Genomic DNA, 15,246 nt, shown 5'->3' on the forward strand with positions numbered 1-15,246 from the left:
GTGGAGGTTGGCTGTACAGGATTTGCCAGGTTTTGTCTCTGCTAAGTGAGCTGAGTATAAAAGCATGGAGCCTAAAACTGTGAAAAACATGGCCGACAGTGCTGTTAGTCCCACTGAATGGTTGTGGAGAAGAAGACAGTTGTTTGACTGGAGCAACGACAGGTAAGTGGAATAAAAATGTACTCAATAAACTACGCAGCAACATGAGTATAGGGTATAAATCAGTAGGTTGAAGTAGCTCAGGACTGGTTTGCTAACAAGAGGTTTGGTTTATCAGGAAGGTTTGCGGCCTACTTGCTGGCTAAGATTGTAGCATTACATAGCTAACATGAGATTATAGACAAATGTTTCACTAGTTTGTTTTGAGTTGCTTTTAACAGGGTTGATACTTGTTGCTACCAGGAGGTAGCTGAACAAAGTTTTCCAGATTATTTGAACTGTTTATTGGCTCAGGCAGCAGGTAGCTAACAAGTGGTCTAGTTGTTTGCTAACAGTAGGCCTGACTGTTTTCATTGATAGATTATGAGGACACAGTAGATACCAATGGAGGGTTGGGTTGAATGTGTGGGTGCAGTTTAATGCGGGGTTGGGGGGGGGGGGTGGGGGGGGGGGTGGGGGGATGTTCCTGGAAAGCTGGAACATGCTGTTAAACCTTTTCAGCTTAACAAAAGCCGGCGTTGATAGAAACCCTGGAAACTTACCTGTACTCTGAAATGTTTAGGTCTTGTTACTGATAATACCAAATTCAGAGGAGTTGCCATTATTTGAATTAAAGCGAGGGGAGGATAGAAAGCTGCTTAACATGTCAGCTGATATTTTGATATTCATACAGCCAGTCGGAGGTGGTGCTGATGGCTATTTTAGTCACTGGATTGACTATAATAGTGTCTATGAACTGCTGGATGTTATTGTAGCTCGGGGCAGGGAGATGCTGTAGCTTCGTATGAGGCCCTGGAGCTTCACGACAGCCTGGACTCTTTAAAGCCAAATGATATGTAAAACATCATTTAACAAGAATAGAAAACAAAAAACAAACTCCAAATCATCTGAGCAGAATTGAAGATAATATGATGCATTTTCATGTTTTTCGTAATGTAAACTTCCCTTAAACTGTACAAAAGAACAATACATTCATTTTCATTTCTTAGACTTAGTCTCTATATCAATGCACTTTGATTATTACCTTTTTGTTGTGGACGAGCTGGAGCCTATCGTAGCTCAGACAGCTGGAATGAGATTTCAAAGGACCCCTTCCTTTATATTCAACGTGCTTGTGTTGGTTCTAGTTTGGGTGGTACATGTTTAAACCAGCACTGTGTTTTAAAATGTTAAGTTCATTTTTTGTTTAATAAAATGTGTGTGTGTGTCGACCGAAGCTTTTCAATCATAATCCCAAGTGTAATGGATTTGGTGTTTGGAAGTTAAATAAAGCCTAACGATCCATTGATTAATGTCCTCAACAAAAGTTTTCCACCATCCATCCCAATTTTTGTAGACGCTATATCAGAAGAATTCTTTGACAAAATTACTGTAAATTTGACACAAATAACCACACTGATTAAAAAGAAATGAACTGATTAGATTTTGTAGGTCAGAGGTCATCGTCACTATGACCTAAATTCTGTCCTGCTCTCATCAATGCAACGTCTCATGTCCTTAAACCTTCTGTTCCATCCTGTCCTGTTAGGTTTCCTGTCTGTCCACAGTGTTAAATTAAAAAATATGAGGCTTGGGCCAATGGGTTTAGATTTCTTTCATTTATTGAATTCTGACTGATCAACTTGACATAAAGAACACAATCAATTTAGAATTATATGACTCAAACTGAAATAAAACTGCACAGTTTCCATCACACTTGGCATTTAAATCTTTATGTGTCATAAGACTCTGTCACTCGTGTTTGAGGTACAACTGAGAAAACTTCATATGAAAAACATAAAACTCCACCAAACATTTACTATTGTGTTTTAATTACTTAAAGATTATGGAACATGTTGCTTTCAGAGGTCGAGTCCTTCTGGAGTTTATTCCTGTGCTAATTGCAGTATTGCAGTAAATTACAAAATTTAGCACAATAGACTGTGAATTAAAAGATTACACCTTAGGAAAAAAAGATGTCAAGTCTGGATTAAAAATTAACAACTCAGGACTGTCTGGCTGTAAGGTGACCTTCAACATCTCTAAAATAGTTGGTCACAATATATGTTATTTGTCAAGAAGCAACAAAATTCCTTCTCCTAAAGAATTAGACTTACTGCAAAATTGTTTCTCATTATGATCCAGTAAATTCATGGACAAATAATTTTTATACAAACAGTTTTTTTTTTAGGTTATATTTTTCATCCCAGATTATACTGACCCTATCAGAAGTAATGCAACAACAAAGTTATTTCATTTGTGTATGTTCTACACGTAAGACATTTTGGGTTTAGGAACTAAATATGGATATGAGATGAAAGACTCATTTTTGACTCTTTATGAGTTCTGTCTATTTAAGTTTACAGAACTCAGCAGTGACTTCCTGATATAAAAGTCGAAGTCCAGCATGTAGAGGCTGAGTGAATGTGGTCTGGACTCTGTGGAGGAGAGTCATGGTTTCAGAGACACTGTAGAAGGACAGAATACCTGCTCTGTGATCCAGGTACACTCCTATTCTGGAGGACTGAGGACCTGAGACTGGAGTTTTAATATTGTTGAACCAAATTTTATAACTGTTTTGGAAACATGTTAGTGCCCAAGATTTGTCATTAAATCCAAATACACATTCATCACCGCTCCCATCTCTGCTGATGTTCTTGTATGCGACTGCTACATCAACTCCTGTCCCTCTCCACTCCACCTCCCAGTAACAACGTCCAGTCAGACTCTCTCTGCTCAGGACATGAAACCAATGAATGAATCTGTCTGTTTCATGAGAATAAGACTATTCTTGACTCATCACTGTTGCTTTCCTGTTTCCCTCAGATAATAAGAGATAAGTGTTTGCTGTGTTTGGATCCAGTGTGAGTTCACATGAATATTTTAAGAATCCAGCTCTGGTCTTTGGTTCTGCTTGTGGCAGTAAAACATCCACTTGAGTCACTAATGATGAGATGTTTGTCCATGTCTGTCTCAGAATGTCCTGTAGTTGATCTCTGAGCTCTGACACAGCTGCTGTCACATCCTCAAAGTATCTCAGAGGACGGATGTTGATGCTGGATGTATCTGTAGATTCACTGAGTTGTGACAGTGAGGGGTAGTTGTGTAGAAACTGGTTGTGATCCTCTGTGTGTGAGAGCTGCTCCAGCTCAGCATCTTTCCTCTTCAGCTCAGTGATCTCCTGCTCCAGCTTCTCCTGAAGCTCTTTGACTCGACTCACTTCAGTTTCCTGCTGGGATCTGATCTGCTGCTTCACCTCAGACCTTCTTTTCTTGAATAGACAGATCAGCTTAGTGAAGATCTTCTCACTGTCCTCCACTGTTTTCTCAGCAGAGCGATTGAGAGCCTCCACCTCCTGTTGAAGCACCTTCACATCTTTGTCTCTGTCCTGGATTCTCTGCTGGATTTGTTGTCGACTCCCCTCGAGTTCTCTCTGCCTCTCAGTCCTTTCTGCTGCAGCTGAGACTGTGTCGTGGCCTTTATGTTCATCCACAGAGCAGAGATAACAGATAAACTGCTGATCAGTACAGCAGAACATTTTCATCACCTCATCATGATGAGAGCAGATGTTCTCCTGGAGGTTCTTGGAGGGCTCCACCAGCTTGTGCTTTTTAAAAGCAGGAGATTCATAATGAGGTTGCAGGTGTTTCTCACAGTAAGAGACCAAACAAACCAGACAGGACTTAACAGCTTTCAGTTTTCTCCCAGTACAGACATCACAGGCCACATCTTCAGGTCCAGCATAGCAGTGATCAGCAGGAGCAGCTTGGAGTCCAGTCTTCTTCAGCTCCTCCACTAAAACTGCTAACATGGTGTTTTTCAACAGGACAGGTCTCGGTGTGAAGGTCTTTCTACACTGAGGACAGCAGTGGAGTTTCTTCTGATCCTCTTCATCCCAGAAACTATTAATACAGTTCATACAGTAACTGTGTCCACAGGGAATAGTCACTGGATCCTTCAGTAGATCCAGACAGATCGAACAAGAAATAGTTTCTCGGTCCAGCTGAACTACTTTCTGCGCCATTTCTCCTTCTGTGGTAATGACTGTCGGTTTTATTTTCTTATAACTGAAAGTACGTTGAGTTCCAATCTAAACATCATGTGTTTCTGCGGTGAATGGGGAATGTCACCTCTCACACTTCACCACATGTTGGTTACACCCATCCTCAAACTGTAGATTTGAAGAGGAGGGAACAAGGAAATATATGGACAGACTGAAGCTCTTGTTTTTTTTTTTTTCAACATTAGAGCTCCTAACATAAACTTGTCAGTGATAAACCTTTTATGGATGGCTCCCTATTTTCTATGTCCTCATCAAGGTTTTTTATCTTGGTGTGGATGTAATAAAACACGGTGTTATTATTGTTGTATCAAACCAATAACATGAACAAGTGTACTGTACCTGAGGATCTCTGGATTTTGATATGTCTTCCTAATTTGTTATGTTTATGTTTGAAATGTGTTATCGTAAAATTTAGTTTGAATTATTTTTCATTGATTAGGGTACTTTAACTATGGTTAATGAAAAGTTTTATATCTGATATTGTAATTGGAAGCTGAGGCCATTTTCTCAGAGAAAACACTTTATAGTGAATTTGTACTTGCAGAAAGAATAAAAAATGTGCCAGAAGTTTACGCAAACATCAGTTGTACAGCTTTGTACAACCGGTGCAGTGACTGTCACTTGGGCTGCATGTTTATATAAAGCAGATGAACAGTACAAATTAAGCTCTAATCTCATAAACATGCGTAAAAATTCTGATTCACCATCTTACTACATCTTTCATTACTTAATGACATCATGTAATTTAGTGTTAACTTCGTGTCATTTTGGTCATATCCGATTCATCGTCTTCGTAACAGAAAAATATTCTAAATAAACTTCATAGCTATGAAATAGTTTCCCAGTTGCTTGGTATTGGCATTTCCTTCATTAGAACATCCAAACCCAGCTCAAAGGTCAGGCTGTTTTTCTGTTTTAACAGAACAAACCTACAGAGCCCCCATGGTGGCATCGGGGGGAAAAAATATCCCATGACCAGACGAGATGATTCCTGTTCTGTTCAAGTCAGGATGCTTGGGGGTTTTAATCGCAGTTAAGTTTAATAGCAGACATCCCATAGGGAGGGGATGGGAGCAGTTGTTGCATAGCACTAAGGTAGATTGATATCGTCTTTGGTGACACAGCTTGAAAATGGCCTGTAGCCCAGTCTGCACAGTCAGCTTCAGCTTTACTGTCTCTCACTTACAACTACTTTATGTTTTACATCTGGACAAAATTAGTCTCGGACTTCAAATCAAGTCTTGATTAAGTCTTAAGTCTGTCTGGCTGTGAGGTGATTGTGAAACACTGCACTAATGTGAAGACCTTATCCTGAAGTTTCGTGTAATTGAAAATTATAATTATTTACAGAAATGTCAAAAAAAACAAAGTTCACGGAGCTCTCTGTGAGGCGAGAGTCGAGTCCAAACAGAACGCTGGGTTGGTTGGGAGTGGCAGAGGTGGACCGGGGGGCTGCTGACATCCTGGTCTATATGGAGGAAGACGCTCCATCCTGTCCAATCAGTTCGAATGGCCCAATCGGTGACGACCACCTGTGGTTCAACCCCCCCCCCCTCAGACATACCCACACAAAACACAGAGGAGCCGGAGAAAAAGACAGCATAGCAATAATAACACACGTAATTACTCAGGTCATAACATCATGGTCAGCCTGTTTTTCCAGAGCTCCCCCCAGATTAAATTATCTGAACTCCTAATGATGCAAAACATCTCCGGGTGATGTCATCTGGAGGCATTTTTCAGCCAGAAGAAGAAGAATATTTTTGAATATAGAAGGCAGAGAGAAGTTAAAAAGCATTATTGTATATTTACACCCTAAATAAAGCCACAAGGAGCAAGTTGAAAATAGGTAAAGTTGCCTTTTCATCCCTCTTTATTGCAAAAGCCAACAAGTGACAGAACTGTGTTCGATTCACTATGAGAAGGTTAATTTAATGAACAAACTTGAAAGTAGAGACTGACTGACAAATGTTCTTGTGTTTGGGTCCCTCATATTCTATCATACAACCATTTGTTCTGACCAAGCAATTTGACTGGACAAGACTAAATACATGTTACATGCTAATACCGAGTATAACAAGACTGGGATGTTTAACTGTGTGCATCGCTCCACTGCACAGCTGTTCTAATCAACATTGATCACACTTTTTACTGTGGTTTCACCATAAATGAAAGCATACAGATAAATCTACATGAATCAAAATAGTTGGCCACTTCTTGCTTTAATGTGTAGTTAAGCCGCTTGATTGATTAAATATTAAGTATAACTTATTATTATTTAATTGATTAAATATTGATTAAATTGTAAATATATTTGTTAACAACAATAGTAAAACTTGTCATACAGTTATTAATGGTATGACAAAACATATAGCTCCCAAGTTGTTAAAGTTAAAAGTTTTAGACTCGCAGTTATAAACAAAATACAATAAAAGATGGTTTGCCAATGCAGTAGAAGAGAAAAAGCAACTATAAATAATTATACATTTATCAATATACAATGTCAATACTCTTGAGCTGATATTGTACAGTGTGACACAATATCCAGACCATGGTATTACACACATTTCACACAGGGTGACATGAAGCAAACGTACTCATTTTTGTTGCACATTCTGAAGTTGCCTTAAAATAACATTTGTACCTTCTTGATCGAAAAGCAAAAGACCAGCATGTAGAGGCTGAGTGAATGTGGTCTGGACTCTGTGGAGGAGAGTCATGGTTTCAGAGACACTGTAGAAGGACAGAATACCTGCTCTGTGATCCAGGTACACTCCTATTGTGGAGGACCGAGGACCTGAGACTGGAGTATGAATATTATTGTACAAATATTTATAACTATAATGGTCACATCTTAGTGCCCAAGATTTGTCATTGAATCCAAATCTACATTCATTCAAGCTCCCTGCTCTGCTGATGTTCTTGTATGCAACAGCTACATAGAGTCCTTTCCCTCTCACCTCAACCTCCCAGTAACAACGTCCAGTTAGACTCTCTCTGCTCAGGACCTGCCACTCTGCACCAAATCGTTCTAGATGACTGCAGTAATTTTGATATTGACTTTTAAATGTTGCTTTTCTATTTCCATCAGATAATAACAGATGTACATTTGCTGTGTTTGGATTCAGTGTGATTTCACGTGAATATTTTAAGAATCCAGCTCTGGTCTTTGGTTCTGCTTGTGGCAGTAAAACATCCACTTGAGTCACTAATGATGAGATGTTTGTCCATGTCTGTCTCAGAATGTCCTGTAGTTGATCTCTGAGCTCTGACACAGCTGCTGTCACATCCTCAAAGTATCTCAGAGGACGGATGTTGATGCTGGATGTATGTGTAGATTCACTGAGTTTTGACAGTGAGGGGTAGTTGTGTAGAAACTGGTTGTGATCCTCTGTGTGTGAGAGCTGCTCCAGCTCAGCATCTTTCCTCTTAAGCTCAGTGATCTCCTGCTCCAGCTTCTCCTGAAGCTCTTTGACTCGACTCACTTCAGTTTCCTGCTGGGATCTGATCTGCTGCTTCACCTCAGAGCTTCTTTTCTCAATGAGACGGATCAGCTCAGTGAAGATCTTCTCACTGTCCTCCACTGTTTTCTCAGCAGAGCGATTGAGAGCCTCCACCTCCTGTTGAAGCACCTTCACATCTTTCTCTCTGTCCTGGATTCTCTGCTGGATTTGTTGTCGACTCCCCTCGAGCTCTCTCTGCCTCTCAGTCCTTTCTGCTGCAGCTGAGACTGTGTCGTGGCCTTTATGTTCATCCACAGGACAATGATAACAGATACTCTGCTGATCAGTACGGCAGAACATCTTCATCACCTCATCATGACGAGGGCAGATGTTCTCCTGGAGGTTCTTGGAGGGCTCCACCAGCTTGTGCTTTTTAAAAGTAGGAGATTCATAATGAGGCTGCAGGTGTTTCTCACAGTAAGAGGCCAAACAAACCAAACAGGACTTAACAGCTTTCATTTTTCTCCCAGTACAGACATCACAGGCCACATCTTTAGGTCCAGCATAGCAGTGATTACCAGGAGTAGCTTGGAGTCCAGTCTTCTTCAGCTCCTCCACTAAAACTGCTAACATGGTGTTTTTCACCAGGACAGGTCTCGGTGTGAAGGTCTGTCTACACTGAGGACAGCTGTGGAGTTTCTTACCATCCTCTTCATCCCAGAAACTATTAATACAGTTCAGACAGTAACTGTGTCCACAGTGAATAGTCACTGGAACCTTCAGTAGATCCAGACAGATTGAACAAGAAATGGTTTCTCGGTCCAGCTGAACTTCTTTCTGCGCCATTTCTCCTTCAGTGATAATGACTGTGTTAGTTTCACTTCCGTAGAAATTAAACTAGTGTGAGCTCTGATCTAAACAACATGTGTTTCTGCATTGAATGGGGAGTGTCAGCTCTCACACATGTTGGTTAGACCATCCTCAAACTGTAGATCTGAAGAGGAGGGAACAAGGAAATAAATGTGCAGAGTAAAGCTTTATGGGTTGGAGAAAACAAGGAAGAGGGAGGTTTTTTCCAGGATGTGACGTGGTTACAGAGAGTTAACCCTTTTTTTGACAACTTTCTTCTGAACCTTTTGGAGATGGCTCCCTAGTTTTCAGAAATAAGGATTATTTGATTATCAACATAAGAGTCAGTTTTAATATAAGTGCATAATTTAGTGCAGCTCCAAAAGTGAAACGGATTATTTGACTCTGCAGTAAATTTTGATATTTATTTGTTAAACCATGAAGCTATGGTTAGTGTAGTGGAAGTAGCTATAATGATGGCAGAGTGTAGCTTCAATAAATAAACTCAAACTGCAATTAGATTTTCTTGTCTAATATAGTCAATGAGTTTAATGCTTCCGTCCTGTTTCTTAAGCTAAAGAAAACTATTTCATGCTGTTTCTAATTCTCACTACCCTGTAGCACGTTCCTTCATTGCTAAACTAGAAGAAACCTGTCCAGATATAAACTATCATGACATTGTGGAAATGAGCTTCTGCCTTCTGCTGCCGTTTGAAACCAGATATCTTTTTTATTTCACTTTAATCTGATCGCTGCTTGTCTGAGGAAATATCTCAAAGTAACAAATAGTGAGTTTTGACTTTATGTTTGCACAGGTTTGTGGGGTGGAGTGGTTAATGCAGTTAGCTCACAGCTAGGATGTCCCGGCTTTGAAATCCATCTGCTGGCTGTGGCCCTTCTGTGTGGAGTTTGCACGTTCTCCCTGTTCTTGTGTGGGTTTCCCCGCCACAGTCCAAAGACATGCATCTTATGTTAAGGGGTGACTGTAATTTGTGTGAACGTGAATGGTTGTCTGTCTGTGTATGTCTGGACAAATATTATAATAAGATCCACACGAGCGGTTGCCTCCCACATACAAGTCCTGTAGTACAGGGGTCCTCAGTTCCAGTCAAAGACTCCTGTCCTGCTTGTTTTTCAAATGTCCTTGCACTAGCCACTGTTAATTACCTGGATCAGTTGTGTTCAAGGTAGAGTGGAAGAAAAACAAGTGACTGCACACACCTGATCCAGGTAATCAACAGTTTGTAGGACAGAGATGGTTAGAAACCCAGCAGGACAGGGGTCCATGAGAACCAGAATTACAAACATCTGCTGTAGTGGATGGTGAGTCAGTAGGCTTAACAAAAAACAGCATACAGTGATAAACTATGGTCTACTCCCTACTGGGATTAATGTCCACAGCGAGACAAATCTGGGCGTTTTGATTACTCAGTAGCTGATCAGGTACAAAGAACAGCTGTGTTAACATGGAACAAGGTGACTTCACATTCTCTATAAATCCAGCTGTTGCTTCTCGAATGATTTCTGTCACAGTTCACCCCACTAAACACTGTTTCATTAAAATTGTTTTAGTGAGGCTGCAGTTAGTAAAGTCTTCAAAGAAAAACCAACGTGACAGCATCACTCTGAACTCCATCAAATATGCTCCCGTTTTCATGGACCACAAACCTCCTTCATCCCGAGTGCAAAAATGAAATCTTGGCGGTAAAGACCATCAATAGGAACTAACTTCACTGTGACAAAGACTGAAATGTTTTTCTCCTGTAAACATGAACATTGTACTTTGTGGTGTTTCTGGAGAAAACCGACAAAGTTATAATCTCTTAATAATTTCACATTTTGCTCAGCATCTTTGAATGAGATCCTGCAATAAACACTAATTCATTAATTTTATTGTTTTTTTCCCCCCAGGATTGTTTGTTGATTATGTAAAAACATACCGTACAGATCACACAATTAGAAGTTATGAAACAAATCATAGAATCCAGGAGCAGATCCACTTCATGAATGGGATTAGTCTGTTGGAATTAGTCAAACTAACAATTAATGCAACAAAACAATACAGTATGAAATACAAAAATGCCCAGAAAATCAGTTTTATTTAGTTGATTTCAGTCTAGTTGGTCTTAGAGAACTCAACAGTGTCTCCATCAGAACAGTAAAGCCAAAAACCAGCATAGAGAGGCTGAGTGAATGTGGTCTGGACTCTGTGCAGGAGATACATGGTTTCAGAGACACTGTAGAAAGACAGAATACCTGCTCTGTGATCCAGGTACACTCCTATTCTGGAGGACTGAGGACCAGAGACTGAAGTTTTAATATTGTTGAACCAAAATGTAAAACTGATGGGAGTACATTGTAAAGCCCAAGATTTGTCATTGTGTCCAAATCCACATTCATTCAAGCTCCCACTTCTACTGATGTTCTTGTATGCGACTGCTATATAAACTCCATCCCCTCTCCACTCCACCTCCCAGTAACTACGCCCAGTCAGACTCTTTTTGCTCAGGACCTGAAACCATGAAGTGAATCTGTCTCTATGACTAGAATAAGCTTGTTGTTGTCTCATTTTTATTGCTTTTCGATTTCCATTAGATAATAAGAGTTTTGTGTTTACTGTGTTTGGATCCATTTTGATTTCTTTTGAATAATTTAAAAATCCTGTTCTATTTGTTGGTTCTGGTTCTGGTTGTGACAGTAAAACATCCACTTGAGTCACTAATGATGAGATGTTTGTCCATGTCTGTCTCAGAATGTCCTGTAGTTGATCCCTGAGCTCTGACACAGCTGCTGTCACATCCTCAAAGTATCTCAGAGGACGGATGTTGATGCTGGATGTATCTGTAGATTCACTGAGTTGTGACAGTGAAGGGTAGTTGTGTAGAAACTGGTTGTGATCCTCTGTGTGTGAGAGCTGCTCCAGCTCAGCATCTTTCCTCTTCAGCTCAGTGATCTCCTGCTCCAGCTTCTCCTGAAGCTCTTTGACTCGACTCACTTCAGATTCCTGCTGGGATCTGATCTGCTGCTTCACCTCAGACCTTCTTTTCTCTATGAGACGGATCAGCTCAGTGAAGATCTTCTCACTGTCCTCCGCTGTTTTCTCAGCAGAGCGATTGAGAGCCTCCACCTCCTGTTGAAGCACCTTCACATCTTTCTCTCTGTCCTGGATTCTCTGCTGGATTTGTTGTCGACTCCCCTCGAGCTCTCTCTGCCTCTCAGTCCTTTCTGCTGCAGCTGAGACTGTGTCGTGGCCTCTATGTTCATCCACAGAGCAGAGATAACAGATACACTGCTGATCAGTACGGCAGAACATCTTCATCACCTCATCGTGACGAGAGCAGATGTTCTCCTGGAGGTTCTTGGAGGGCTCCACCAGCTTGTGTTTTTTAAAAGCGGGAGATTCATAATGAGGCTGCAGGTGTTTCTGACAGTAAGAGGCCAAACAAACCAGACAGGACTTAACAGCTTTCAGTTTTCTCCCAGTACAGAAATCACAGGCCACATCTTCAGGTCGAGCATAGCAGTGATCAGCAGGAGCTGAGAGAACTGGAACCTCAGGTTTCTTCATCTGTTCCACTAATTCAGCCAACATGGTGTTTTTTACCAGGGCAGGTCTCAGTGTGAAGGTCTGTCTACACTGAGGACAGCTGTGGAGTTTCTTTCCATCCTCTTCATCCCAGTGGGTTTTAATACAGTTCAGACAGTAACTGTGTCCACAGGGAATAGTCACTGGAACCTTCAGTAGATCCAGACAGATCGAACAGGAAAAGGTTTTTCGGTACAGTTGAACTCCTTTCTGCGCCATTTAACGTCTCAATTCACTGTAAAAACAAACAAAAAAAAATTCAAAACTGGGAAATGACTGGCAAAACCCATAAATTTACATAAACAGTGAATTAAGAGATTTTTTCAAAATTGTTACAATCAGACACCTTCAATATAATGAAAACACTAATAGTCCAGTGGTAAAACACTTATTTTACAGGTTTTTCCTTAAAGATTATGATCAAACACTTCAATTAAGTGTTAACAGATGCTTAAGTTTGTAAAATAACATTTTTATTTATTAGGTCTCCTAAAATATTGTATGAAAAAATCATGTCAGACAATTAGTATAAATATACAATGGTAACAGTAGAAAAGTTTGTTCACATTCTCATAACTTAAACTTTTTTAGGAAAGCAAAGCCAATTAGTTTGTATTTGCTGTAAAATAAAGACCTTTGGGTTTAAGGTTGAAAGATGGCCTGCACATAGAGAGAAATGGATGGAAATGGACAAATGGATCTTTTATTCACTGTTAGTGAATAAAAGATCGTATTCAAATTTTAAATCGTATTTAAAATTTGATTCATTCGATAATAAAAGGTGCTATGCTCCATTTTGTTAAACATATTGAGGGGAGAACCATCTGAAATTTCTTGTCATATCCATATGTTGATCTTAAAGCCAAATGTCTTCAGCATACAGCAAAAACAATGTCTTGTCCTTTCAATGACTTTAGAGGGGACTATTTAATGTTTTCAGATTTACAGTGTTTCCCCTATAATAGTCCAGGCATGAAAACATGAATGTGATCAGAGAAAACTGTTTTTACAAGGATTTCGTATGTACAGAGGTTTATGGAAACTAGGAGTTATTGTCACTGGTTTCTTATATTTATATATATTTATATGTTTATATTTTCCCGTGGAACCACAATGCTGCTTTATTTGTCTCCTGACTTTCTTTTACATTGTTTTCCACAATATTCCCAACGCCAACACCTGGGGGCTCATTATACTGTACACGTTTGATATTGCATGTGGTCATACCTTATATACAAGGTCTTAATTTAAAATCCTTACTTCACAGTGTAATAATAAGTGAAATCAAAACATACCACAAAAGGTCAAGAAATCTGTAGTAGACGTAACAGTGCAACGTAGCAAACAAAGAAAAAATCCTCCTCCAAATTTCCAGTAATCAGCTGGATCCTTGGTGAGAAGAATTAACAAAAAAGCCACAGTAAGGTTCAGTAAAATGTACCTAATTAGTAGGAATTTTCCATTAGGACATTCCATTGACACTAAAGGAGCCATACTTAATACTGCAGTAAAATATAAAGTTTACAAAGTAGTCACCTGACTCTTAAAATGGACTTAAAGTCTTTTGTACTGCAGTTGATACTAGTATTGGACCTGGCTCTCAGTTGGCTGCCTGTTGTCCCTTTATAAACCTCTTCTCACTCCTTGGTCTAAAACTATACCAACAGACTTTTGTCATTAGCAGTTATCAGTGTTTTTAAAAATCAAAAAGAAACAGCCATGCTATTATCAATATAGTCTGTTTATGAAAAGTGATGGTGTCGTACTGTATCCACCTGCAGTAGCACGGCACTTTTTGCTGAGTCAGTTGTTCCTCTCAGGAAGCTGGACAGCGGGCAGCCGTTGACACTTGGGAGTCTTTCCTGGTCCTCTCTGGCTAACAAGTACACATGATACTTTTCTCAGTCTAATGCTCGTTCCAAAAGCTTTCTTACGTATCTTTTTATGTTTGTTTGAGCTTTAAGCTAACGTTAGCTGACAGGGTAACATTATAATGGCACATGAACACAGGCTAGCAACCCACTGAAATACTGGACCGTGTGGTTCGCGGTTACGCCTCACTTTATAACAACTTTATAAACGTATTTACCTTCTGCAAAGTGTCATACGGCCGTTTATTGTTGGTAAAACCCCTAACGGCCCCTACTCTGCGTAGCTTTTTACAATTTTCACAGGGATCCTCTGTCTTCTCGTCCCAGTGGCTTCTCTTAACTTCCGCTACTTTTGGAACGTACTGGGCCGATGCTTCGAAAGCGCGTGTCGAGAAACCCACAAAGTGTTGAGTGAAGCGCGTGTCGAGGCGTGTAATTGGTTCGGTGAGTGACGGCGACGATGACGTTTGAAGCCTCGCTGCGCGTATTGGTTCAGGATTTGGTTCAAATGTTGCCGCGATGTGCTGCGATTTTTTTTCTTTACTTTATTGTCATTAAAAAAGTTGACAGAGACGTTGTGGTTTATTCTGGTCCATATACAAAATACAACAACAGAACAACAGAGTAGTGCTGGGGGGATTTATTCAAACAAAGAAATGTATCATAGTTTTTATGTTTTTCCTTTGCATTTTCTGAGTAGTAGATTGAAGAACTGTACTGTTTTTCATCATTTCATCTTTAATATCATCTAACTTATTAAATGACATGAAAAGTAAACTAGATACCATCAGGTGAAAGATCTTCAATAAATGTACCAAAAAATAATTTACAAGAATATTAATTATAGATAATTTTAGGGGCATCTTTTTGACTTTGTTGGGAACAAAGAATTTATTGTGTTAAATCCAAATCTTATTGAAGTTAAAAAAAAGTGAAAGGTGTGTCTCCATTTGAAAACAGTTTTTAGAATCACACAATTATCCGATATTTAGACGTTTCTTGTGTTTATGTGCAAACACCGATCTTCAGCTGTGGAGGGGCTGCTTTGCATTGTGTGTACTGGTAAGATGCTTTAAAAGGGGACAGGAGTTGGGCTGAGGTGCCTTTAACCACTCTTTCATAGTCAGTTTGAGTAATATCAACATTGCATTGTAAGCCAATTTCCATAAGTCCAATGCCTGTTTGTAGACATGAACTAGTTTTATGGGTAATTTTCTTACATGTAAAATCACAGCTTAATAACAAATGAAGGCTGTCACATTTATCGAACACTATTGTTTAGTGAAACCACCACTT

General features: G+C 39.7%; 2 protein-coding genes and 1 pseudogene across 8 annotated transcripts; all 3 read right to left on the reverse strand.

Moving 5' to 3' along the window:
• Positions 1–1,534: 1,534 nt before the first annotated feature.
• Positions 1,535–4,261, reverse strand: LOC137140567 (tripartite motif-containing protein 16-like; annotated as a pseudogene).
• A 1,790-nt stretch (positions 4,262–6,051) lies between these two features.
• Positions 6,052–8,957, reverse strand: LOC137140565 (tripartite motif-containing protein 16-like). Its single transcript, XM_067528864.1, has one exon. It carries the CDS (start codon positions 8,488–8,490, stop codon positions 6,799–6,801), a length of 1,692 nt encoding a protein of 563 aa, XP_067384965.1. The 5' UTR covers positions 8,491–8,957; the 3' UTR covers positions 6,052–6,798.
• Positions 8,958–10,365: 1,408 nt separating this feature from the next.
• On the reverse strand, positions 10,366–14,380 carry LOC137140566 (tripartite motif-containing protein 16-like). Of its 7 annotated transcripts, none has more exons than XM_067528865.1 (4): positions 14,169–14,380; positions 13,855–13,955; positions 13,375–13,468; positions 10,366–12,314 (listed from the first exon to the last, which is right to left on the reverse strand). In XM_067528865.1, exon 4 carries the CDS (start codon positions 12,296–12,298, stop codon positions 10,610–10,612), a length of 1,689 nt encoding a protein of 562 aa, XP_067384966.1. In that variant the 5' UTR covers positions 12,299–12,314; positions 13,375–13,468; positions 13,855–13,955; positions 14,169–14,380; the 3' UTR covers positions 10,366–10,609. The 7 variants fall into 7 exon arrangements, with proteins under 7 accessions (XP_067384966.1, XP_067384967.1, XP_067384969.1 ...); XM_067528866.1 differs by having other exon boundaries at positions 13,846–13,955; XM_067528868.1 differs by lacking the exon at positions 13,375–13,468 and having other exon boundaries at positions 13,855–13,951.
• Between the last annotated feature and the right edge of the window lie 866 nt (positions 14,381–15,246).

Source organism: Channa argus, chromosome 14 (genome assembly GCF_033026475.1).
Source record: "Channa argus isolate prfri chromosome 14, Channa argus male v1.0, whole genome shotgun sequence".
Taxonomy (NCBI): domain Eukaryota; kingdom Metazoa; phylum Chordata; class Actinopteri; order Anabantiformes; family Channidae; genus Channa; species Channa argus.

Coding starts and splice junctions, on each gene's coding strand:
- LOC137140566 (XM_067528870.1), bottom strand. CDS start 12,298: ATGGCGCAGAAAGGAGTTCAACTGTACCGAAAAACCTTTTCCTGTTCG.
- LOC137140565 (XM_067528864.1), bottom strand. CDS start 8,490: ATGGCGCAGAAAGAAGTTCAGCTGGACCGAGAAACCATTTCTTGTTCA.